The following is a 27,206-nucleotide window of genomic DNA, read 5'->3' as shown; positions in this document are numbered from 1 at the left end:
AACAAAATTGAAGAATGATTTGACGAAAAATTTGAATCCTAAATATTGATAATAATGTCTTAAGCGTTAGAACAAGTAGTATGAAGTTAGTATTAGAAGTTTAAAAATTAAGATAACAACAACAACAACCCAGTGAAATCGCATAAGTGAATTTGGAGAGGGTAATGTGTACGCAAAACTTACTGTTTCCGAAAGACTCTCGGCTCGAGAGGAAGAATAGAAACAAGTAAATATCAACAACAAGCCAGGAAAATAAAACCATCAATGCATGAACCGGAAAAACAGATGGTAGAAAGCAATAGCAATAGCAATAGCCAAGCAGTAACAACGACAAGGTACTAGAAAACCGAGGCGGAAGATAGTAATAAAAACTACCCTAATACTAGCATTCTAAGAAATAACAACAAGGTACTTACAGACTAGCCCTAATAAACCCGAAACAGTTAAGAAAAACACACTACGACCTATTACCCTTCTACCCTAATCTTCGACTTCTATACCCTTCTATCAAGGGTCATGTCCTCAGTAAGCTGAAGTCGCGTCATGTCCTGCCTTATCACCTCTCCCCAATACTTCTTAGGCCGCCCTCTACCGCTTCTCCTACCTGCTAGCGCCAACCGTTCACACTTCGTCACTGGAGCATCTAGGCTTCTCCGTCTCACATGCCGAACCATCTTAAAAATTAAGATAGTTGTAAGGAAAATGGTTTTCCCCTTATTCTAATGAGCAAACACCAGAAAATTATTTTTTTTTTTAAAAAATCTAAAAAATGGCTTTATCGTGCCAAACGCACCATATGCGATCTGAATTATAAGGAAGCATCATTCCTTTGAGGCAGACATTTCACAACAAATTTTGGTTCACCTAAAAAGAGGCACAGTAGTCATCACACCCTATTGCCCTGCTCCCACGTAAAAGAAAAGATGACGTTATAAAGAAAATGAAAACACCTTTACTCACCAAAAGAGCTAAAGCAGCTCAATAGAGCACTAAACCAGAATGATTTTTCCACTATACATACATTGTCCGAGTTCCTTAGTTTGAACTATGGTATCTAGAATCAAAGCAGGGGCAGCAACAAAAGGAATGCACAAGGGGTCGTTTGGCACAATAGTGGGATATCCCATGAGATTAGTTGTCCCACCTTTTATATGGGATAATAAATCCCACCATTCTAGTGTAAAAGTTGTCCCCCGATTAGCTAATACCTGAAACCAAACATGGGATAAAGTTAATCCCGATATCTATCCTGGAATTATTAGCCTTATCCCATATACCAAATGACCCCTAAATGATTAGGTTTTTGTCCGCATCAAAATCAAAACTCCCTTAGAAAGATGTTCCTTACCCTTGCTGAACAAAAATGAATAAGAACCAACACAGAGTGTACTTCCATTTATGATATCGGCAAAAGCTGTGCGTAAAAGCAGAGGCAGCAAAAGATGGCATTGCAAAAGGATGACTTGCACGAATGTAGGCTTCTGCTCACATTGAACGAAAACTCCTTTGAGGATAAAAGCTGTACAAAGGTTACCACTGGACAAGCTTTTCCTATATAAAGCTGTACAAAGGTTAACTCGTCTATGTATATTTCTTGTAGAAAAGATCCAATTGCTACACAAACATACAGTTGCTGCAAAGCGATCACACACAGCATAATGATATTGATTGATTGAGTTGGAAGGACTTTCGCAGACTGTATCAAACCATTTGCTTGCAACCCCTTGAGTGGACAGATAATTAAGTATGTCCCTAGATCCTTCAAGCTATTACTGAACACCATAAACGCAACCACTCTGGTCAAAGCCTGAAAGTATGCCCTCTATGTCCAAGAAGTCGTATTATCTAAAATCTGACTAGAAACATCATGTCAATGAGAGCAAGTGTCCATTTCTTTGAGAAAACTGAACTGAGGCAGCACGGACAATTTCAATGAGATGTTCATCCAATACATCAAGCTCGCCTGAGTTACGTAGATGATGATACATAGGGGCCAGATACTCTGCTGCAACTTCGACTAGCTTCCACTGATTGAGATTAGCAGCCATCTGTGTGATTTTAATAGACAAGTAATGATAGGAATCCAAAATGGATACAATCAGTCTAAAACATTCGTCATGCAAATCTTCTAAGAGCCAGAATTGAGCAAGCGAACATAGTTCTACATAGGGCTGGAGTTCGTGTAGCTTTTCCTCCTTATCCAGATTATCCCATAAACAGCCAGATATTGGTCTAGGCAACTCACCAGAATAGAACCAGCTGACTAGCTTAACCAAGGAGTCCCAACAAACTGGCACCTTGATGGTGAGCGAATGGCTGAAACAAAACCAGAAAATGTAGTATCAACTACACATTTGAGAGGTAAAGGAAGAAAGCTAACATAGCAACAAATAAGGAAATAAACTCCATAATGAAGTTATTTTTTCTTCTTCAAAAAACAAAAACATATTTCTAAATTTGAGAAAACAGAATCATCTGGCACATAATATAACTAGAAGCCACACTCAATTGCTGCACATAATAGAAAACAAAAACATACCAGGAGCCACACTAAATTGCTGGCACATAATAGAAAACAAAAACATACTTCTAAATTTCTAAGAGGTCAAATCCATATGGATCAAGCCATTTAAGTATCTGTACAGCAATAAATCCTATCAAATAAGCAATCCAACAAGTCCCAACTCTGGGGTAAACCAAGTTATTCAACTATGAATTCGTTTTGTGACAAAAGCAATCTATTTGGAATACCTTTCTTGCATTCCTGACTGAAAGAGGGCCCGTAAATATTCACAACTTGACCATAGTACAACTTTGTGAACATGCAGGTGTAAAACAGATATGGAGCAAGAATTGCAGTCCTCATTACTTGGTCGGGAAGTTTCAGCCTCCAAAATAATATCCCTGATTAGCAAGAGCAAAAGGGAAAAGAATGTCATATCTTACTCTTTTTTTTTGGGACTGATGGGAAGGATAAATTACGATACAAAAGGAATATTGTTAAAAATCATCCCTCCTTGATGGTGTATCAACATGGCTAACACAGTATAAAAAGTCAATGAACAATTCCAACAACTCATATTAGAAAAGTCTTTAGCCTTTATCTTTAAACATACTTAACGCATTAATGACAGATTCAAATGTTATCCATTCTCTGTAAAGTCTACAGGCTGTTAGCCAGTGAACAGCCATTTTGGTGAAAGAACAAGTGATGATATTAATTGCCTCCCTGTGGATTTACTAGACCTCATGCTAAATAAACTATTGTATCTGGATAAAGCAAAAATAGTTCTGTGCATCCACCACAACATAACAATGCCTGGAAATGAATTCTGAAAGAGAATTTAAACCAAAGGACACAAATAAAGTCTCTACGTCTAATACATTCTACAAATTCCCAAAATGAGTTGTGAAAAAGGATTCATACGAAAAATTACGTCCAGCTGGCCCAAGAGCAGAGTTAATGTCGGAACTTGGGAATGGAGTTCCCCATTTCGGACTTCTTCCATAAAGCAATTGTACTAGAGGTTGCAAATTGCAATGTCTGGCTAAAATTTTCAACTTTTTCACAAGGTCTTCTCCTGCTTCAAAGAATCCCGAATAAATATACTCTAATAACTTTGTCAATGACTGGCAATCAACATGAGCTGAGAGACGAACTTTGGTGATTAACCTATAGCATGAATCTGAATCCTGCTCTGAGGAAGAACCAATTTTTTTCTCTTTAAACAATTCTTCAAGAGGTAACAATGATGGGCATCTAACCAGAAGAATAACACCATGGACATGCACCGGTTCCTGATTTTTAATTATAAGCTCCACATCAGTATATTCATTGTCAGTAAGGAGCTCCCGAAACTCTCTCCCAAACTTACTTGGAAAACCGTATAATCCAAAATGGCGAAGGATATAAGCAGCGTACCATCGTGGTCCAGGATTAGAATTGTTAATACAGATCTCTTGAAGTTCTCTGATAAAAGCAGCTCGCGACTCCATCTGATTACAAAAGAGACCACCGCAATTTTTCGCATTTATCAACTCACCAAGAGCCATAAGTCCAAAAAGTAAAAGCATATCTTCACCTTCCCAATCTTCAGAAGAAGGCCAGCAACAAGTCCTTTCACTGAAATAGTTCTGTACATGAGGAGCCACACTGGATCTATTTAGGTGGACAGGATTATCTAACCACCAACTAATGAAGCTCAACAGAGTGGGTATTCCTCCGTGCTGAATTACATGCTTATGAATTTTTGGCAGAGCTGAATAACATGCCAGAGTTATCAAGGTTATGACAAGTCTAAAATTACTCGGTATTCCAAACTTGTTTCCAGAAGATACTGCTTTCAAAATATCCAGTAAATATTCCACGTAGTCCTTCCCCTTCAGTGACAGAACTTCAGATAGGATGAATCTTGTTTCAGAAGCAATGTACTTGCTGGGAGAATAAATCATCATAAGGACTGCTCTAGATGCTGGCTCACTCTCCGATGAATGACAAACACTCCCTTGAGAAATTTGGCGAGCTGTGAGGATAGAGTCCACGAAGGCCAAGCTTTCAAAGACCAAAACAAACAGAAGCACATGCACATTGATTAGGGAATTTGTTTCATGCCAATATGCTCATTAAGAATTTCTACACTTGTACTCACTATAAATAAATGAACTTTACATATATATATAAAGTTGAGAAAGTTGAAATTGTACCAAGATTTTGGTTTCGATTACCATGCACAAATAACAAGAGCATTAAACGAAGTCTCATTTCCATGCATCTTGGGGGAGAAATCTTCCATACAATTTGCTGCAAGCCATCCAAGAATATCCCAAACATATGGTCTCAGTGGAAGAAGAACATATTTATCAAAAACCTCTTCTAACTTGACGATTTGTTCTTGCAGAGATAAGCTATGCAGAGACTGCTGAGTCGTGTCAGAATTTCCTATGAGAAGACTAAGAAGAACCCCATCAACTCCTGCCTTCCAAAGATAAAACTGGTGGTCCCCTGCCCAACGAGTGATCAGAGCCAAACGGCATGCTTCGACTAGTATTGACATTTGGCACTTAGCAAGCTTTCCAGCATCAAAACTCCAGTTACTCATTAAGGTAATCACAGCTTTCACAAAAGGCTCACAAGATGATTTATTAATTTTCGAACATCCTTGTTCACTTTTCTGAGCAATTAATAAAATATATCAATGTAAGCGAGCGAAAAAAACTTGAGCTCCTAAGTAGGATAAAGGATAACAGTTCAGTTTCAATTGCTACCGTTAAACATTGAGCAAGTCTTAATCCCTCTATCTGGACAGAATAAGGGTTTGAACTGTCCAAACTGTCCACCATAATTTTTACAAGACCTTCTCCGTCCTCCAAAAGCTTCTTAGTTCCATTGCCACATAGAGCTGCCACCCAAAGTAAGAATGCAATATCATGAATCTAAGCCAAGAGAAAAGAAAGGTAAGAAATTTGCAGGATATACGAATACCTAAAGCAGAATATAGCTGCAGAACAGCAATTCTGATGGAGCAGTCAGGATTGAGCTTGACAGTATCTAAGATATTCAACAATTTCGTATCAGTCCAAACACGGAACCGAGGAGGAGGCCAACGCCACAAAATTTTACTTAACAAAGAGGCCATCTCTTGAAAGTACTCAGTTGGCTTATTGTCACTGGAGTATCCTTTAACATTCTGGACTAGATTACCGACCACGTTTGTGGTTCTTAAGATATCCGAAACCTCTTTCTCTCTTTTAGAACTCAGATTTGATAATATCAAATTCAAGGCAGAGGCGCAAGATATAGCAACTCGTAATTCCTGGAAACTTAACAAGGATGATAAAGGATGGATGAGATTGGCCAAATGAAGTTGCAGCATTGTACTTGGTATGACGCGGACGATCTTTACAGCTACATCTGAGGCCAATCTTAATGTGGCTGCACTTTTTGATGCTAGAATACTTCCTACAGCTGCAACTATGCCACCGACTGACTCCTGGCATGGAAGGAAAATACCAGAGGTCAAACAACAATACATGCGAAAAAGACAAGTTATTCAAACAGGTAGAGATCCCCGCAAGAGATCACACAACTAACAGGACATGGCACCAGTCAAGTCTATAATGCCTTCCCAAAATAAAACAGGGAATTTGAATTACTTATGATATATGCTTTTAAAAGAAAAGAGAAGAAAAAGAGCAAAACATAATGAGAAGCCAAGTATTGGTAGAGAGTTCTTTTTAGGACCAGTATCTACAAGTTAGACTATGCACACGTATGTTCTTTTTCTAGGATAAAAAATCAACCGACTATCTGGAATCTAACCCTTTGGTTGCAGTTTTCTATCCACATTCACAGTAAGAGGTTCAACATCAAAGCTCGCTGTTACAAAGGCAACCTAAATTTCAACACTCTTTCTGTAAATAAAGGAAAATATTTAGGGGTAGCAAGGTGGTCTGGATCCCACGAATAGTAGGAGCTTAGTACACCGGGTTGCCCTTTAATGTGATTTTTATCACATGGATCGATTGTTCCAGTTAACTTTATTCAGAAAGGCTAAAGTTTTCCACAAGTACCATAACACATATTCTTGCATAACAAAAGCAAAAAAAAAATTTCTAAACAAAGAATGTATGAACATGATGCATCTCCAAGTTGTAGTTCGTTTCTGTCTCTTGCACTTCCGTAGTAACCTATAAGAGGCGATCCGACCAACAAAAATATGAGATTAAGTGTTCTCCAAATTTATACAAGATTGGTAAGTGGAAGGCAAATTACCTTCACAACTTGGTGTTGTAATGACTCGGCAGATATATTATCAAGAAATGCATCAACTGAACGAAGTACTAGTCTTTGCATCTCATTATCAGAATAATGCAACTTTTGAACCCCATCATCGCAATATCTACAAGAAAAAAGCAACTTAGTAAAGAATAGGATGCGTCAAATTAAAATGATTGTCGCCCCAGTAGAAACATGCGCTTATTATGTCTTCAGTTTTCACTAACCATGGAAGCAAATGTTGTTTCAAGTATGATCTTTGAGGAAAATTGGAAAGAGAGTTTAGAACCAATGCATATCAAGGAAAAATCAAGAAAATGCATATCAAGAAAACGATGCTCACTCTGATTATCAATCCTAAACAACCCTGTTATTCAAGTCCCTGTTTTGATGACAGTGAACTTTGCATCTTATATCGACATGAGACATATCATGAATAGTGGCTATCAAGTCAGCTCTGTCCTTTCTTCAGATAAATGAAGCACAGCTATCAGTTACAACCAAAAGCAAATGAACTTCTTTTGGGGAAACATATCAGACAATTCATATGGCCGAACTCAATTACATTGGATTGAGAAGTGGTGATTGACTGATAATATCAGAGGACAAAATAACTTCTAGAAAGAAAATGAAGAAATAATCTCTGGAATGACTAGTACACTTGCTACTGTATTTAGTTCACATAAAACAATCTACTTGCTTTTCTTTGAGGTTGGGAGTATGGAAGGTTTTTTAAACTGCAAAGTACAAACGCCTGTTTCATTATTTTCAGTTTAAAATTGTGACCTTTTTCTTTTTTCGAATCAAATTTCAGAGCAGGAGAAGTAAGATAAATGTCCATCTCAGCCACCTGACTATTAGTACCTAAGAAAAACACATATGCATAGCAAGGATGTTGCACTCCTAATCTTGGGCTCTTCTGTTGAAATATTACATGTGTTTCCCTGTATGAATTCACCTTTTGCAGTTCTCTTAAAGAGATTTCCCCATCCAAGGAACTAACTATTATGGTCTTTATATCAAATCTCGCAGATGCAAGACTTACTCGCCCATTCTTGGTGCACATAAGACAGCTTCTTTCCATAGCTATCTTGTATGTTATCAGATTCTCCAAATTACACCCATGCTTGGTACAAGGAGGTTTTATATTTCGAAATAAGACAATATTAATTAACTTATCTCTTGGTTTAAGCATTTCAAATGATTCCCCTTTTGCCATCGGCTATTTGGCAGACATAAGTTCCCTTGCTTTGCAGCATCAAAATCTGGTCAACTTATTGAAAACAAATCGTCTGCCTTTTTCTTCCCCTTCACACCACGATCATCTAGATCCAGTCAGTTATATTTCTAGAACAATGCAACTTAACTTGTTTTCAGCTACATACACTAATGGTAACCAAAAGATTCAGCTAGCTCCGCTGCAAAAAGTTTATAAAGGTAAATATGGAATGTCATGAAGCAGCAGGGACTCCAATATATATCCTCTTTTAATCTAATTGCAGCCCAACCAATCATAAGTGTCTTTGTTGAATCCAAAAGAGCCTCAAAACCAAGCATAAACAGATTCAATCCGAGATTACATACTTTTTTCTTTTCTTTTGATGATGGTGGTGGTCGATTCAGCTTGAGCACACCTCGACTATTTGACCGAGAACCTGCTACCTCCCACTAGCACGCTGAGACAGATGGGATCCGATACTACATACATAAGGAAACAATTATCACTTACCAATGACGAGAAATCTACATCCTATCTCATTACTTTTTCTTTTCTCGGTGTCCGGGCCAACTTCTGTGCACCTCTGCTATTTTTTATGACCGAGAAATATCTTGTTTCTAGCTTGGAAACTCAGCAGATAATGAGCCTATCTCTCTACTCTTCTCCATTTAAATACCAGAATTGGTCCATCAAAGCCATGGGAGCTCCAATACATTACTATTTGTAGGAGGAATAAATTTCATACGGCTTAAATAAACATTGGAGCCCAAAAGTTCAAAATTACAATGTTGTATGAGTCTCCAATCAATCCATCAATCAATTATGCCTCAATATCAAAACTAGTTTGGGTCCACTATACGAATCATCTAATCTATGCCTAATTTGCTCTATTCAGGTCCATAATTACATTCAAATACGCAATCAATTCCCGTATATTGTATGAGTAAGAAATTTTACCTAGTGCCAAGATTGAGAGCATGGTAAAGACGTTGATGAAGGGTCAATAGGTGACCGCTAATACCACGACTGTTATCTGCAGCTTGCTTTGACGATGATGACGACCTCATTCTGCAACTCAATGCACTGATAAAAATTTTCAATTGAGAAAAAACACCGGAATTGTATTGTTGTGTGCAGTATTTATAGTATCTTTTACCAGGGAGAAATACAAAGGGACGAACTATGCTTTCAGTACCGTAGTAATTTATTCATTACATTAAAGGAATATCTTAAATATACCATCCATTTTATTTTTTAAGGGTAAGTCATATCTCGTGTTAAAAAACTTAGAGATACAAGTTTGAGTTCTATTATGATAAATACAAGATAGTTTACTAATACTAGTAAATATATAAATTGCATCAAAATACAATAGAGGATAAATAAAATTAAAATATATGTATAATAACAGATATTTTTGATTTTTATACTAATTAAATTGTAAGCTTTCGACTACCCTTATCGTTACCAAACTTCAAAAAGTGATTTCATTTTAAAATTACTTTGAGTTTAAAATAAGTATTTTGGAAAGTAGTTAATTGTATTTGGCCAAATTATATGACAAACTAAACATAATTCAATGTTTAGCTAATCTTTTTTCAAAAAATGCTTTAGCAAAAACAATGTGTAAAAACTTCACTTCATATTATTATTACCTAAATAAAAAGCTATTTATCATAAGAAACTTTAATTGTGTAGCTTAGAGATGGGACAAGTAAAGGAAAATGAGAAGCAAATAGGTTAAGTTTTGGAAAAAAATTCCCTCAAAAGATGTACTTTTGACCAGGGGTATTCGTTGGTCGGTACGGTACGGTATTTAGATATTTCGGTTCGGTATTTTTGGTATTCGATTTCTTAAAATGCTATACCAATACCGTACCTAATTAAATTCGGTATGGTTCGATTTTTCTCCTTTCGGTTTCGGTTTATTCGGTTCGGTAACTTCAGTTTATTCGGTTTGAATACTAACTAGTCCGTAGAGTCATAGAATGTAATATTCTTAATTAAAGTACTCAAAAGTACAAAACTAAAAATGTTTGTTGACATAAGTTTTGTCCAAAATGAGTAAATATCAACCTAGAGAGTAAAAATTATACATAACGGAATAAATTTGATCACTAAAAATGTCGTATCACTTGCTTAGAGTTAATTGATGAACTTAGAGAATAAAGGAAAGCAAAATTTTAGATTTCTTATATTTATATTATAATTAATAATATATGTATTGTGTAATATAATATATATTTCGGTATGGTATCGGTATTTTGATATTTTACTTTAAAATACCAAATATCATACTTAATACCAATTTTTTTTTAAATTAAACCAAATACCATACCGAATACCAAATACCATACCGAATACCAAATTTTTCGATTTCGGTACGGTAATTCGATATTTACTAAATTATGTACAACCCTACTTTTGGCCAATTAATACCTTTGCTATGTATTAATTTCCCCAAAATACGTACTTAAGTTGCGACTAACAGATGAAGGATAGCGCAAATAATAAATTTTAGAAAAGAATAACAAATGCATTTATAAGTCAGATTTGTCAATTACAATTTATAAGTCAAATTTGTCAATTTTTATAAATCGCAATTGAAAATGGGATTTATAAATTGCAGTTGACAAATGCTGACTTATAAACGCATTTGACAATGCAGCTTATAGTTACAATTGATAAATGCAACTTACAAATCGCAAGTGACGAATGCGACTTATAAAGGGATATCGCATCCATTAGTTTAGGAATGTCTTTTACATTATTATTGGTAACAACTCAAAGTACCAGAACGACCGTAATTGTGCAAGCGAGGCAACCATTAGTCGCCCTTAGTGCTCTAAAACAACCTTTGCTTGGGTGACCAACGACCCCTAGTGTACTAAAGCCTTATCTTCTTATTTATAAGCCATAGTTTACTTTGGCGTTTTCAATTTCCCACAGAGGAACTGCTTATTGCGTTTTTGGCCATTGCAGATGCGATTTATAATTGCAATTGACAAATACTACCTATAAATTCGCAATTGGTAAATGCGACTTATAAATCGTAATCAACTAATGTGACTTATAAATCGCAATACGCGAATGCGACTTAGAAATTGCAACGAATGCGACTTAAATCGCAATGCAAGAATACTACTTATAAATCGCAATGCATGAATGCCACATATAATGGATGAGACTTATAAATCTTCATGTGTGAATTCGACTTATAACTCAATGCATGAAGACGACTTATAAATCGCAATAGATAAATACAAACTTATAAATCACAATTGATAACGGGCTTATAAATCGTAATTAACGGACTTATAAAGCGCTATTGATGGATGAACTTATAAATCATAATGCATGACTTCGCACCGGATGAATGCAACTTATAAATCACAATAGATGAATGTTACTTATAGATCACAACAGACCCGATTAGGACTGGCTCTAGAAATACAGTTGGTAATATATTTACTGTTGTGAAGGTTTTGGAAGAAAAAGTTTTTGATCTAGAAGAGAAGTCCATTAATGACAATTCAGTGGCTAATAGAGTTGCTCTTAATCAGGGTAATGCAAAATTGCTTATGGCTTACAAAAAGGAGGAAGCTTTTTGGAGGTAGAAATCAGGAATAAAATAGTTTGTAGAAGAAGAAGTGAACTCCAAGTTCTTTCACTCTGTAGTCAAAGGGAAAAAGAGAAGACTAACTTTGACCAAGATGATGAGTGAGAGTGGGAGTTGGATTGAAGGAGAGGATAATATTGTTCAAGAAGCTATCAATTTTTTTGAAAAATAATTCACTAAGGATGATGCACAAAATGACCTTTCTATTTTCAACTGTATTCCAAGGATTGTAAATGAAGAAGATAACAACAGGCTATTAGCCCCACCGTCCATGGAGGAACTGAAAGAGATTATTTTCTCCATGAGCACTCACAGTGCTCCTGGACCAAATGGGTCTCTAGAAAATTTTACCACAAATGTTGAGAGGTCATAAAGTAGGATTTACTACTAATGATACCTGATTTTTTTTTGCAGGTACCCCATTACCAAGATATCTCACTCACACATGTCTTATTATGATTCCTAAAGTGGAATCTCCTCAATATTTCACGGAGTTAAGGCTGATCAACCTTAGCAATTTCTCAAACAAGATTAATTCAAAATTGATGAACCAGAGGCTTTGTTACACCCCGTAGTATTATGTTGATATTACACCCTGTAGTATTGTACGTTGAAATTGTCCTAAGATAATTGACCTCAGTTCAAGGACAAGATTATTTGGAGATTATAAGTATTATGCTTCTTCAAACAAGTGATAAGTAAATTCGTGAAGGTGAGAGAGTAAGCGAATCGAAAAAAGGGAGTTTTCGTCGAAGTTTGACAATTTGGGGATAAAATACGGTCCAAGCTATAATATCCCGTATTTATGGACTTGTGTCATACAAGGTACCACATGACCGTGATAGTGAGGTGTATAAGGTATGTTAAAAGTGATTAGTATTTTAAGTAATTTGAGATAATTCTTAATTATGTGGGTAATTGATTAATTATTGGATTAGTGGGGGATTAATAAGTTGATTAAGGAAAAAGATAAATTATTTTGGATAAACTTGATAGGCTCGTAACGTGGCAGCAAGTTTTGGCCAAATTAATGACTCTTAAGTCATGTAATTTAGTGGCACATTAGAGGACTTGTGGCCAAAGTGATCAAAGTGTGGGCCCCACACACACTAATACAAAAGATTTATTGAATTCACAAAATAAGATACTTACACCTCTAAAGTGACGGATGAACTTCAGCAAAGAAAAGTTATATAAGATTAGGATCAAATTCAAAAGTGATGGCAAATGTGGGTGGACCCCACTGTCCACTAACTAAAACTATTATATTTACTTTTTGATGGATAAACTTATGTCTTAAAAATCTATGTATATCATCAGCAACGCTTTAGCAAGTGTAGAGGAAATAAATATTTTGCCTCTTCTCAACATAGTTTAGAAAAAGGTCCCCTTGAGAAATATGAGCTACAACGTGTGGAGATAAAGATATGTCCTTGCATGGAAGAAAAATGCGAAGAACGACATAGAGATTATTCCTACGTCGGTTTCCTCCGCATGATTGCAAATCAGCTTCAAAGCAAAGTAAGTTATAAGAAGAGTGTAATATTTCTCAAAGACAGTATACATGTTTTGCACACCACCTCGATCTCGTTGTTCTGTTTTGACGCGTTGGTTAATCCGGACTTTCTTCTATGTGAAGTAAGGAGGAATAAAAGTATTTCTTGGAAAATAAGGTAAGAATTTTTCTCTCCTTGGTATATTTAAATTCTTCCAGGTCATGGCTAAATTGTAGGATGAGAATTATGAGATTAATAGCGGAAACTAGTATTTTGACGTTGCTATTGTTGTATCAGTTATTCGGTAATTTTCTAAGTTTTTTTTTGTGGCTTGAAATCATTGGAGTAACTTGGATATATAGTTGTAGTCATCATTGATATGTGTTTTGAAGGAAAGAAAATATTGAAGAAGTATGTTTGATAATCGTAGCCGAGCTTGCCGCTCGTTGTATCATAGTTTGGGTTATAAAACTTGTTGTGAGAGTTGCTAGTTGTGTTGTTGTATTACCTTGACCATGATAGGCTTGAGGGAATGCTAAGAACCGGGGAAATATTGCATGTTTCATTGTATGATTGGTTACCTTCTCTTATGGATTAAGAGAATTGTTCGTGTGATTGACAATAGTATTATTCGTGTTATTGATAATTATGTATTGTTGGATTGCTCTGGTTATTGTTGTTAGTATATGGTATAGGAGGAGGCTCTTGTTACGGGGTAGATGCTGCCCAAATTTATATAAACGAGCTACTAGTTTAAGTTACAGACTTAGCCTTTACTCAACACTAATTTTGAATCTCCTTATGCTATGGTAGATTGACTTGAGTTGTTTGAAGAATTGCTTGGAAGGTATTACAGACTCAACAGAGTTAAGGTATGTTAAGGCTAAACCTTTTCTTCATTTTGGCATGATCCCGTAACTATATATGTTTGACAACGAGACATAAAGAGAAGTTCGTATTCATGAATTTATTCACATTATCCTAGTCTCAGAAGTTATAATGTCCTCCCTTATCGGGACTTTATATTCATTTTAAGTATTGTTATCTTCCAGTCAAGAGAGCAGAGGGTCTCTCTCTCTCTCTCTCTCTCTCTCTCTCTCTCTCTATATATATATATATATATATATATATATATATATATATATATATATATATATATATATATATATATATATATATATATTACAGTATTTTTACCACCATCGAGCTATAATCAATGTGGCAGGCCCCTATTGGGTAACCTATGATCAGATGGTAAGTTATATACCGAGCTTACTGTGGCCGAGTGATCGAGGCCAAACCTACACCACTATAGAGTAGCGAGGATGGTCGATGCAGTTTTACCTAGGGGTGGCATGTTGGCCGGGCCCGGTCCTTAGTGGGCTTCGCGGGCCCGGTCCTAAGCTGTCCCGAGCTTCGCGGGCCCGGTCCTAAGCGGTCTCGGGCTTCGCGGGCTTCTTGTTGGAACCGGTCCGGGACCGGGACCACAAACTAACGTCCCGTATTAAGTGCGCCGGTCCCGGGCCTAAATGGGCCCAAACGGTCCTAAACCGGCCCAAGCAGGACCAACAGATACTTTCTATTTTTTAAATTATTTTTATACAAGTTAGAGGAAAAAAAATGGTAATAAAAATATCTAAGGCAATTCCTAGTAAATTATATTATAAGATTGTCACCTAAATTTTTTAATTCAAATTTAAAGACAAAAATATTGTAAAGAGATATTCAAAGCAATGCGTTATAATATATGTATATATATATATATATATATATATATATATATATATATATATATATATATATATGTGTGTGTGTGTGTGTATATTATATGTATATGGGATATATATATAGTATAGTATAGTATATATATAAAAGCTATATTCGATATATATATAAGCTTATATATATATATACTATACTATACTATATATACATCTTAAGATATATAAGCTATATTCGATTTACTAAATATACATCTTAAGATTTATACATTAATATTCGATTTATATACTATATATATTTATATACTATCGAATATGGCTTAAGATCTCTCTCTCTCTCTCTCTCTCTCTCTCTATATATATATATATATATATATATATATATATATATATATATCTTACTATATTAAAATGTATATATAGTATATCGTAAGATGTATACTATCGAATATGACTTATATACTATGTATATAGTAAGATATATATATATAGTATAGTATATATATATAAGCTATATTCGATATATATATTTATATACTATCGAATATGGCTTAAGATATATATCTCTCTAAGTCTACTTCTACGGTTTGAATAAAAAAGCCAATTAAGAGCCATTTTAACCTTTTCAATTTCAACATTTAAAATTCGCATACCATCACCTACAATTAAATGGTAAATATGACAAATACATTTAACATGAAAAATGTTACTAAATGCAGGACTTAGTGTAGTGGTAAGCAAGGCTACATCATTTGTGTTACTAGTAGCATTATCCATTGAAACTGACATTATTTTATCACTAATACAAAAATATCTACAAATATCCGTAATCGTGCTAGAAATAAACTGCCCTGTATGACGTGAATTAATTATTCTATAAGCAATAATGCGCTTTTGTATTATCCAATCCTCATCAACCCAATGACTGGTAACAGTAAGGTAATCACAATCATTACCACTTCTACCAATATCAGTTGTAATAGCAACACGACAATTTATATGAGTAAATAAATAACGCAAATATTGTTCATATTCATATTTATATTTATAAATATCACTCTTTACGGTTGTGCGAGGAAAGCCTTTATAAGTAGGATTATAAACTTTTCTAATATAATGCATAAAGTGAGAGTTAGAAGGAAAACTATAGGGTAAGCACATAACAGTAACCATTTTTGCCAATTCTTTCCGATCTTTTTTTGGATCATAATATAAAATACCACCGGTAACAGTGTTAATTCCCGGCTGAAATTAATTTGACCCGGTACTAAGGTCAGCCTGACTAGGTGCACTTGTCCCCTCGGCCAAAGCTTTCATACGAAAATATCTAGCTTTATCTTGAGGGTGTAGCAATATGTGTCTAGTCAAACTTCCCGTCCCTCCCCGACTTCCAACATATTTAAAAACTAACTCTTTGCCACAAGTTTTACACTTAGCCCTATTTTTTTCTCTTAGTTGAGTTAAAAAGGCCAAACAAGAGATGTTTCTGCCCGTTTAGAAGGTTGTCAAGAAAAAGTAGGGGTAATAACAGGAGGGTCAGACGGGGGATCATTTGGATTATTATTAGTTGGGTTAACTTGAGGAGCAGGACTAGTGGGTGTATCGTCATCCGGTTGCGTTTCATCAAAATTTATTTCTTCATCATCATTTTCATCAATAGTTGGATTACCATAAAGAGCATTCATATATTCATGGTTTAATTGTTCACCGGGGTGCAATATTATGGCAAAATTGACTTTCGGTAAATTGTAATAAACTATTATCGCTATCAAGAATAGGAGGTGTAGGACGGGTAACAAGTTTGGGCCGGGGAGCCGAGGGAAGTGGAGGAGGAACAAATTGGCCACTAGATTCACTACTCTTGGATTTTCCCTTATTTTTACTAAATATTTTTTTAAGGAATAAGCCATCTTAATTAATCAAGCAAAGTAAATAAAACAAACAAAACTATAATATTAAAACTTAAGAGTTGGAACGAGTTTACCGAATTGACGAATAACTTATTGAAAAATAATTATTATTGAAGACTTGAATACTTCAATTCACCAACTTCACAATTTTGCACAAATTGTAACAATTAAGTAAGCAGTTATAGAAGAATATTAGAGAGAGATTGATGATTTTGTGAGAAAAATAAAAGAATGAGGGGGTATTTATAGTTAAAAATAGGGAAAAAGTATAATTATAAAAAGTCTGGGGTTAAAACAAAATTTAGGGGGTTAAATGACTATTTTGCAAATAGCCAACATCTATTTTGGCAGACCAAACGGCTAGTTTTTAAATGGCCAAACGGTCAATTTTTTTTATAAAAATTATCCATTGGGCCCGTTTAGGACCGTTTAGGTTCGCTTGAACCGGCCCACTTCTCAGCCGGTCCCGGTCCCAAACGGTCCCGGTCTCGCGGGCCTCGCCTATGAGACCGGCCCACTACCCGGCCCACCACCCCACGGTCCCGGTCCTATCTGGTTAGGACCTTTTAGGCCCACCGTCCATGTGGGCTTGCGGTCCTTGGCCGGTCCCGGTCCTAACCGGCCTACATGCCACCCTTAGTTTTTCCCAACGAGGTCGGGATCGATTTCCATAGGGAGTTATTTTGCTGGAGTTGGATATCTAACTAATCTAGATGTGCGTGTTGTTCCTAATTGCACTTCCAAACATTGTTGCGATTGATTCTATTCTAATTTTATACTATTGTATACTGAGTGTAATCTAAGTACAATATTTTTGGTGAAAGTTTTCAAGTGTTAAAAGGCACTAGGGAAGTGACTTCCGCCTAGGTGAGTATCTAATGGATATCAAGAATTTAGGACAAGCTTGTTATGATTGGGGTCGTGATATAACCATCACACATAAGTGCTCACTCTATACCTCTCGGTAGTTTGAGTGACTTTGCCCGATTTGGCTTTCTCAAGCCCAATGGGTGTTCATACAATACAAGTAAAATTGGCTCAAGTCGGGTATTACTATCTCTAGGTTTAACCCTTTAATTGGGGCTATCAATCTCTTGAGTTCACCCCAATTCCTTGTTAGCCTAATTTTCCTAGACTTAGTCCCTCTTTCTCAAGAAGAGCCTAAGTCATAAAGGCATGAGTCAGTGTTTGCAACCACTAATTCTATAATTTTAGCATGAATTAGGCTAAATATCACTAACCCATAAATAGTTAAGCCCTAAAATTCAAGACCCATTAAATACCCACACTAGGGTTGGGTCATAACCCTAGCTATGGGGTCTAGCTACTCATAATAATAGCAGAAATCAAAGATAAAGATGAAATATAAGCCATAATATTAAAGTACAAGATGAAAATCTAAAGTTTAAAGGTAAATCTACTCTAAAATTGCCCAAAAGGGGAAAAACTAGCCGTTCACGTGCTCTGCTGAACAAAACTTAACCTATAATTGATAAAATGATCTATGTATACTAGGTTGAAATTTCCGGACAAAAATGCCCCCGCGGAGGATTCGCGGATGCGTAATTATGACTGCGTCCGTGCTTGAGCTTTCGCGACCGCATAATAATGAGCGCGGTCCGTGTTTCTTCAATACTGGGCTTGGATTGGGCTTAGTTTCACGGACCGCGTAATTTCAATCACGTCCGCATGTGCTTCCATCGCGGCCGCGTAATTTGGATGCGGACCGTGTTCTTCAGTTAAGCCCGACTTGCAGGGTCTCTGAACCTCAAGATGCGCTCTCAGCGGAATTATCTTCGCTTTTGCGTAAGTTCAATTCGCGGCCGTGTAATTTGGATACGGGCCGCGTTCTTCATTTGATCCCAAACTGTAGAGTCTCTGAACCTCGAACCACGCTCTCAGCGAAAATCCCCTCGCGGCCGCGCCAAAGATTTCGCGGTCGCTCCTTTCCAACACGGTCAGCAGTGATTTTAGTACTCAAAGCGGCTTCTCTGAATCTACTTTCGCGGACCGCGTAATAGTGGCCGCCTCAGCGGTGGTCCTTACGCGGCCGCGCTTTTCTGCCGCTCTCAGCGCTCCAGTCTCAGCCTTTGATTCGTGCAGGTTTGACTCCTTCATGAGTTGATTATGGCTTCTTTGCCTCATTTTGACCAAATCCTGCAAGCAAGCACATTAAGTTAGTTTTCGGGAATACCTTTACGCATTTTGACACAAAACCTAAGCAAAAGAGAGCAAATAATAGGCTAAAACCCCTAGTTATCAACTCCCCCAAACTTAAGCTTCTACTTGTCCTCAAGCAAACAAGGTAATTCCCACCTCCACAAGAAAAGAAAGGAAAATTTCAGCTTTCCTAAGGTGACTTCATCAAGCATCAATTGGGACTAACAATTACCCTCAACACAAATGCATTATCAACAACATCATGCTATGACTTCTTGAGTTCCATAGTTCTAATGTGACACAAAAGCATCAAGAGTTGACTCAATTCATTAAGGAAGCTCGCTCTCTCACGTAGGTCATCGTGGATCCCAGACTCCTACTCTTCTACTCTCCATGAGCTAATCTCACCGTATAGAATATGACACTCAAAACATGGATTGTAAAGAAGTGTGCTCATCACTCTCAAAAGAATGTCACAAGTCCGGCTCTAAGTACCATAAGCTTGCCCCTCATGTAAATCACCACTAATATAAGCTCACTCAACTTGAAATCCTATAGGGCTTTAGCGGGATGTAATGAAGGCTTTTTGGATCAAGGTAGGACATAATGAACTATGATGGTATCATCTTTCCTTAAGCATTCCATTTTCTCATTTCGGCTCATACTTTCTTGACTCTTTTGAATCATTTTCTTCTTCATTAGAGGAACTAGAGAGACACATTGTCACTCTTTCTTCTTCATGACAATCATTTTTCTCCTTTGAGTCTTTTATATCAATCCATGCCTTTCAACATTGTTTTCTTGAATCCTTTCAACCTTTACTTTCTTTTTGACATGCTTCTTTTTGGTTTTTCATTCTTTCTTTGCCTTTCCTTTTCATTAATTCTTTTTGTTCTTTGAACATTTCATCACTTTGAAATTCCTCGTCTTTCCCCCAAACTTATGTTTTTGCCAAATGTTCATCATGAATGCTAAGGAAAGATTGGGTGCTAAGAGAGGGTCGTTATAAAATGGATGAGGGCTTGTAATGTGGTTATTGAATGAAAAAGGCTTAGGCTCAAAGGGGTTGATTAAGGATATCATAATGGTAGGCTACAAAAGTTTTCAAAGTTCAAATGGGACCAAGGAGAGCCTATAATCACTTCTCAAGTCGAGCTACACTTAGAATTTTGCCTAAAAACACATTCAGGGTACGTTCTAGACTTGTTGGCATGGGACTTGGAATTGCAATTCAATACCTCACCTCTCAAGCTACTGGATTGTTAAAGAGAATAGAGTCGAGGTCCCACAACAACCCCAGCTAAGATTGAAGATCACAGATGGCTCACAGAAACCACTTGATGATAGTTTTAGTCAACTCAAGAGTCTAAAGGTCACAACTAGAGCTAATCTTCAACAAACTTGTCTCTAACCATAAGGTCGAAGGTAAATGTGTTAGTGCCAAGTGAAGCCTACTTGAGGCACTTTTATTCATTACTACTATGTATCAAAACAGAAAGAAAAACAGACTCAATTCCTTAAGAAGGTTGTCATGCCATCCATCGTTGGGAAGAGCCACCCGGTTAACACATTATCCACTTTTGGAAAGAACCATGCATTAAGAAAACCAAAGGCTTATTGATCATGCAGAAATGTAAAAAGAGGCTACAAACTCAAAAAGAAGTTACTAAAGGAAATGAGAAGCTAAGCTATTAAGGAAAATTACAAAAGAAGTTATAAAGTAAAATACAGAAAGTAAAATGAATATGTACAATAGGGGAGTGAAACAAATATACACAAAATGGGGATGAATATATACATGGAATGGTAAAGTTATACACATACCAAAAGTGAAAAATAACGAAAATAAAAATAACGAAAATGAAAAATAGTATCATAATTATTACATGTCAGTCATCAAATCAAAATAAGACCCCTCCCCCCCCCAAATAGAAGTTAGCATTGTCCTCAATGCTAAAAGTAAAAATAAGATCAAGGGAAGGATATAGAGTAAAGAAAACTCCCTATGTGGTCTCTGTCTGCATGGGATCAGGTACTCTGGTAGGGTCCTTAGACTATGTAGGCTCATCAGCTCCATCAGGATCCTCTAACTGAATCTCCAAGTCCTCGGTCTAGGGTACCACAAATCTTCTCACCGGCTCTCTGTCAGCCTTCTGCTTTGATGCCTGTGCTGTTTGTGCTGTCGGGGCAGTGTCCTCCATAAGGAGGTCCAGAGGAATTTCTCCGGTGGAAGTAAGCTTCTCCACCTCCTTCTTTAACAACTCTTGATTCTTCTTCACCTTCTTGACCTGTTTTCCCATTTCCTTGATTACCTTCTCATGAGTACCCAGAATCTCCAGAATTTTCTTTTGGTTGTCAAGGATCTTCTTCAATGAATCCTCCACTGACGGAGGCATCTGAAGCTATGCTGGAGCTACCTGTGCTGCGACTGCACTGGATAAGGCAGATAGCTTTGATGTAGCTACCTACATCCAGTTGTTGATACTGGATAAAATCTGATTAACCCGCAGTGCAGTCTGAGGGTAAGCTGAGGAGGAAGGCACAAATAGTGGGGCAGAGACAGATGACCCTGAGGAAGGAGGTGGCATAGCAGCAGATGAACCTTCGGCTGTGGAAGGCTCGGACCCAGTGGCCACTACCCTTGGCTCTTCAGACTGGCCAGCGGAGGTAGTGGCTTTGCCTTTGGACTTAGGATTGTCTGCTCCCTAAAGGCTGTACCAAGAGAAGGGCCTTTTTGGCTTCACCTTGATGTCAAAATCCCTCCCTTCTACATCTTGGTCCTCTAAATATATGGTGAGGAAGTTGGGGAACGGGTATGATATTTCTTCCTTCCCGATAGCTTTGGTGATGTTTCTGGCCATGATGTTTCCCACATTTATCGGGTACCCCGCCATGATAGAAGCCACAACAATTTCCCGGGAGACTAGGATATCACTGTCATGCTGAGATAGGTCTAGCCGGCTGCAAACGAAGGTGCACCACCCTTTTGCTTCAAAGCTCAGAGTGTTTCTAGCAATTTGGACCCCAGGTGTAAGCCAAGTCGGTGTTGTCCCAGGGATGGGTATCACCTCTGCAAGCCATGGACAGGCTGCCTTATCTAATGCCACCTTCTCCAAGTACAGGGATTCGTCCACATCATCAAACCCGACATATGTGTTCAGTGTCTTGCCATCAAATCTGATCTTCCGGTTCCGTACCTTAGTCACGTAGGTGCCCTTTTTGATGTGGGCGACATTGGCATAGAATTCTTTGACTAAGTACTCATTGGCCTCCGGTAGCTTGCTAGTGAAGAATTTCCACCCCACTCTTTCATCAAATTGCTTCTTCACATTGGGATTGTGGGGTAGAAGATCTCTTTCTATGAAATCCCTCACGAGGGTGAGCGACCTTTGTGGCCACCATTCTCGGAACTTGTGGTAGGCTTTCTCACTGACAAATCTATCTTGCCATACTGCGGGCTTTCTTGATCTCACCAAACTTCCAACCCGGGTATCACCACCTCTCCCGTCATCCGGGACATCCTCTTCATCATCAATATTAATTGGAGCTGTTGTTGAGGCTGGAGTTGCAGCATGTGGGGCAGGTGGTGTCGAAGTCTCACTACCTCCTCCTGAGCCATCAGACGACCCAGACAAGGAGGTAGATTCATTGACGAGGCGGTAGGGCTGTGATTGAGCCTCTTGTTGAGGTTGTGCAGCTTCCCTTCAGAAATCTCCCGGGAGGGGACATATTCACTAGTCTCAGAAGAGTCGGGAGTGGGTCTTCGGAGGATTTGCTTCTTGCCAATGACCCTTTTAGGTGCTAAGGGTGCAGTCTGTTTCCCTCTGCCCCGTCCTCGGGAGGATTCTCCCCTCCCTTGTGATTTCTCAGGACCGCCACGAGATCGCACCATTATCTGCATACACAATCAGTGAAAGCTCATTAGTATTGTGGTTCAATGAATCAACAAAGGAAAGCAGATGAAATGATCACAGTGTTTCTCAAAGCAGGGGTCCGCTGGCAGCGTAAAAAGGAGCACACCCGCAGAAAAGATCATCGCGGTCCGCGTAAAAAGGAGCACGGCCGTGAAAGAGTTGGGACCAGACTACCAACTCTCTGAACATTGGTTTCCGCTGACCGCGAAATAATGGGCGCGGCCGCGAAACAACAGATGCGGAAAGTGTAAAAATGAACGCGACCACAGAATCAATTTGTTAATTCTCTGAAGCTCATGAATGCGGTCCGCGAAATTATGGATGCGGCCACGTAAAGTCAATCGCTGACCGCGAAAAAATCACCGCGTCCGCGAACATATAAGCCTACCCAGTTCGCACAAAAGCATGAACGCGGACCGCGTAATTTGGACCGCGGTCCGCAAAATTCAAATCATACTAGCATTGATGAATTATTTAAGACATAGGAATTCACTTAGTGCAAAAATTTAGGTAATTAACAGGAATAGTGAACAACCCTATCCCCCATTAGGCATTAATCATTACCCACATGCAATTTTAGCATCAATCAAGCATCATTTTGAAATCATGACATGTGTTAAACCCTAAAAAAGAAAAAGTAAAACTAAAAGAAAAGAAAATCAAAAGATGAAATTAATGTAAAGATTTAAGCATACGAGGTGTGGATTTGTAGTAGGAAATTACTTCTTGATTAATGAGATATGAAATTGAAAGTGTAAGAAGGGGAAGATGAATAGTGGTCTATTTCAGTGAGAGTGTGGGGTTCGAAAAGTGTAAAAGTCCTAAGGACTTCCTATTTATACCAACCCAGAGGTCCCACCGACTTACCTGAGCGTGGTCTGCGGAATTCCACCGCGGTCCACGCTTTTTACCTTTCGAAGAGCCTTTTCAGAAATAGGTCCGCTGAGAGAGGATTAACGGCCGCGGCCGCGTAAGATCAACGCGGACCGCGAAATTACAAACGTGGACACGAATACAACTTCAGAGAGTTGATATTCAGGACTTTTCAAGTCCGCGTCCGCTGACAATTTGCGCCCCTGCAAAAAGCTTTCGCTGACCGCGAAATTTTGAGCGTGATCCGCGTAATTCCCACACTTAGGCAATTTTTTCTAGCAACAGTCCTGTACTACACAAACAATTCCTACACAAAGCTCACAACCAATTAGTTCAAAATAAAGACTGATCTAAGAAGAAAATCAAAAAAGAAAGAAAAACACATGGGTTGCCTCCCAAGAAGCGCATGTTTTAACGTCGCGGCACGACACATGCAACCAACATCATTGGAAATTGATCAAGGCCACCACATGGCTGTCATCAAACTTGCCGAGGTAATGCTTCACTGGGTGCCCATTAACTCCAAAGATTTCACCATTTTTGTTTTTCAAGTCAAGAACACCAAATGGAGTCACGTACACCACCTCAAAAGGGCCACTCCATTTTGATTTGAGCTTTCCCGGAAACAGTTGTAACCGGGAGTTGAAGAGAAGAACAAAATCACCCTCCTTGAATTCCTTATTTCAGGCATATTTGTCGTGCAAGTACTTCATCTTGTCCTTATACAAGGACGAGCTGGAATAGGCATGAAACCGGAATTCATCAAGTTCATTGAGTTGCTCTACCCGGAGATTGGCTGCTACATCCCATTCAAGGTTTAACTTCTTGAGCGCCCACATAACCTTGTGCTCTAACTCAACCGGAAGATGGCATGCTTTCCCAAATAATAATCGGTACGGAGACATACCAATTAGAGTCTTATACGCAGTTCTATAAGCCCATAAAGCATCGTCAAGTTTCCTTGACCTATCCGTCTGGTTTGCATTGACAGTTTTTGATAATATGCTCTTTATCTCCTTGTTGGAGACCTTAACTTGTCCACTAGCCTGGGGATGATAAGGGGTTGACACCTTATGATTGACACCATACTTGGAAAGTAAAGTGTCGAAGACCTTGTTGCAGAAATGAGAACGCCCATCACTGATGATCGCCCTAGGAGTGCCAAACCTTGTGAAGATATTTTCTTTAAGAATGCCACCACACTCCGTGCCTCATTGTTGGGCAAAGCTTCAGCTTCAACCTACTTGGAAACATAATAAAAAACAACCAGAATGTAAGTGTTACCACACGAACTCACAAAACACCTCATGAAGTCTATGCCCCACACGTCAAAAATATCGATCTCAAGAATAGTGGTAAGAGGCATTTCATCTTTCTTGGAAATTCCACCAGCTCTTTGGCATTCATCACACCTCTTAACAAGATCACTTGCATCTTTATACAGGGTAGGCCAATAAAATCCACAACTAAGAACCTTTGAAGCAGTTCTCGCTTACCATGATGACCATCGTAGGGCGAGGAATGGAAAGCATCAAGAATATTCATTTGCTCCTCTTCCGGGACACATCTCCGGATCACACCATCATTGCAAATCTTGAAAAGATAGGGCTCGTCCCAATAATAATCCAAGCTATCCCGTTTGAGTTTCTTCCTTTGGTTAGAAGAGAGCTCACTCGGGACAATGCCGATCACAAGAAAGTTAGCCACATCAGCAAATCAAGGCATACCATTCAAAGACACGGAGATGAGTTGTTCATCTGGGAATGAATCATTAATTTCGAGGCCATCGTGGGGCCTCCCCTCCTCTTCTAAGCGGGACAAGCAGTCCGCCACTTGATTATCACTTCCTTTTCTATCAATGATTTCAAGGTCAAACTCTTGAAGTAGAAGAACCCATCTCATCAACCTAGACTTAGAGCCCTTTTTGGTCATCAAGTAACGGAGTGTCGCATGATCGGTATGCACAATCACTTTGGCACCCATGAGATATGGCCTAAACTTTTCCATGGTGAAGACAATGGATAATAACTCTTTCTCGGTTACCGTATAATTGACTTGGGCGTCATTCATCGTTTTGCTTGCATAATAGACCGGATAAAATATCTTGTTGACCCTGTGCCCCAAAACCGCTCCTACCGCAATGTCACTAACATCGCACATGAGCTCAAATGGTAAGCTCCAATTGGGTGCGGTAATGATGGGAGTGGTTTTCAATTTATACTTGAGAAGCTCAAAAGCTTTCATGCAATCTTCATTGAACACAAACTTTGCATCTTTTTCTAGCAGCTTGCACAAGGGGTTCACCACTTTTGAGAAATCCTTGATGAACCTTCAGTAGAACCCTGCGTGCCCAAGAAAGCTCCTAACTCCCTTGATGGAAGTAGGAGGAGGGAGTTTTGAAATAACTTCAATCTTCTCTTTGTCCACTTGAATACCGTTCTTTGAGATCTTATGGCCGAGGACAATGCCCTCATCGGGACATAAAGTGGCATTTTTCCCAATTAAGCACTAGGTTGGTCTCTTCACATCGGGCCAACACTTTGTCAAGATTATCCAAGCATTCTTCAAATGAGTCTCCCACAACACTAAAATAATCCATGAACACTTTGAGGAAGTCCTCTACCGTATCCATAAATATTGCCATCATACACCGCTGAAAGGTAGCCGGTGCATTACACAAACCAAACGGCATTTGTGAGAATGCAAATGTGCCATACGGATATGTGAAGGTGGTTTTCTCTTGGTATTTTGGTGCAATGAGAATCTGGTTGTACCCTGAGTACCCATCCAAAAAGCAATAGTAGGCACGCCCGCAAGTCTGTCCAACATTTGATCAAGAAAGGGCAATGGAAAGTGGTCTTTGCGGGTCACTTTGTTCAGCTTTCTGTAGTCCATACATACCCTCCATCCGGTGACAGTATGAGTGGGGATCAACTCATTTTTCTCATTTGTGACCACAGTCATACCCCCCTCTTCGGCACACATTGTACCGGTGAAGTTCTTGAACTATCCAAAATAGGGTACACAATCCCTGCATCAAGCCACTTGATAATTTCCTTCTTGACAACCTCTTGCATAGCCTCGTTCAACCTCCTTTGATGTTCCACGGAGGGTTTGGCATCATCCTCTAGTATAATTTTGTGCATGCAAAAGGCGGGGCTTATACCCCGAATGTCAGCCAAAGTCCATCCAATTGCCTTTTTCCTTCTTTGAAGCACCACAAGGGTGGAGTCTACCTCCACGTTAGTTAGGCAAGCAGAAAGAATAACAGGTAATGTGGAAGAAGGGCCTAAGAATTCATACCTGAGGTGTGAAGGCAAAGGCTTCAACTCCAATGATGGTGGCTCCTCGATTGAGGGATTTGTTGGTGGAGTCCTCCGGTTTTCCAAGTCCAAGGAAAGTTTACGGAGCCCATATGAGTAGGATCCCATTCCTTGCAACGCATTTGCACATTCAACCAAGTCTTCCTTTTCATTATCCTCATGGTTTAACAACGCAGCTTCCAAAGGGTCTTCCACA

The 27,206-nt window shown here is 38.4% G+C and overlaps 1 protein-coding gene across 7 annotated transcripts; it reads right to left on the bottom strand.

The window, feature by feature from the left end:
• Positions 1-984: 984 nt before the first annotated feature.
• LOC104096576 (BTB/POZ domain-containing protein At1g04390) lies at positions 985-9,182 on the bottom strand. 7 transcript variants are annotated; one of them, XM_070182036.1, is made up of 10 exons: positions 8,952-9,164; positions 8,360-8,473; positions 7,640-8,193; positions 6,773-6,899; positions 5,483-5,990; positions 5,266-5,399; positions 4,726-5,171; positions 3,428-4,552; positions 2,752-2,904; positions 985-2,316 (listed from the first exon to the last, which is right to left on the bottom strand). In XM_070182036.1, the coding sequence occupies exons 4-10, from the start codon at positions 6,851-6,853 to the stop codon at positions 1,866-1,868; spliced, it is 2,898 nt and encodes a 965-aa protein (XP_070038137.1). In that variant the 5' UTR covers positions 6,854-6,899; positions 7,640-8,193; positions 8,360-8,473; positions 8,952-9,164; the 3' UTR covers positions 985-1,865. The 7 variants fall into 7 exon arrangements, with proteins under 7 accessions (XP_070038137.1, XP_009601256.1, XP_018626466.1 ...); XM_009602961.4 differs by lacking the exons at positions 7,640-8,193; positions 8,360-8,473 and having other exon boundaries at positions 985-2,048; positions 2,246-2,316; positions 8,952-9,182; XM_018770950.3 differs by lacking the exon at positions 7,640-8,193.
• Between the last annotated feature and the right edge of the window lie 18,024 nt (positions 9,183-27,206).

The sequence above is a fragment of the Nicotiana tomentosiformis genome, chromosome 8 (genome assembly GCF_000390325.3).
Source record: "Nicotiana tomentosiformis chromosome 8, ASM39032v3, whole genome shotgun sequence".
NCBI classification, from domain to species: domain Eukaryota; kingdom Viridiplantae; phylum Streptophyta; class Magnoliopsida; order Solanales; family Solanaceae; genus Nicotiana; species Nicotiana tomentosiformis.
The sequence above is the reverse complement of the archived record's forward strand: the minus strand, read 5'-3'. Positions and strand labels throughout refer to the sequence as shown.

What these genes read in the sequence shown, in the direction of transcription:
- LOC104096576 (XM_009602959.4), bottom strand. Translation starts at nt 9,061, where the DNA reads ATGAGGTCGTCATCATCGTCAAAGCAAGCTGCAGATAACAGTCGTGGT. An exon ending in GCTCTTGTTATTTGTGCATG is followed by an intron (nt 4,553 to 4,725) that starts GTAATCGAAACC and finishes GGTCTTTGAAAG; the next exon opens with CTTGGCCTTCGTGGACTCTA. An exon ending in CCAGCTGGACGTAATTTTTC is followed by an intron (nt 2,905 to 3,427) that starts GTATGAATCCTT and finishes CTTGCTAATCAG; the next exon opens with GGATATTATTTTGGAGGCTG.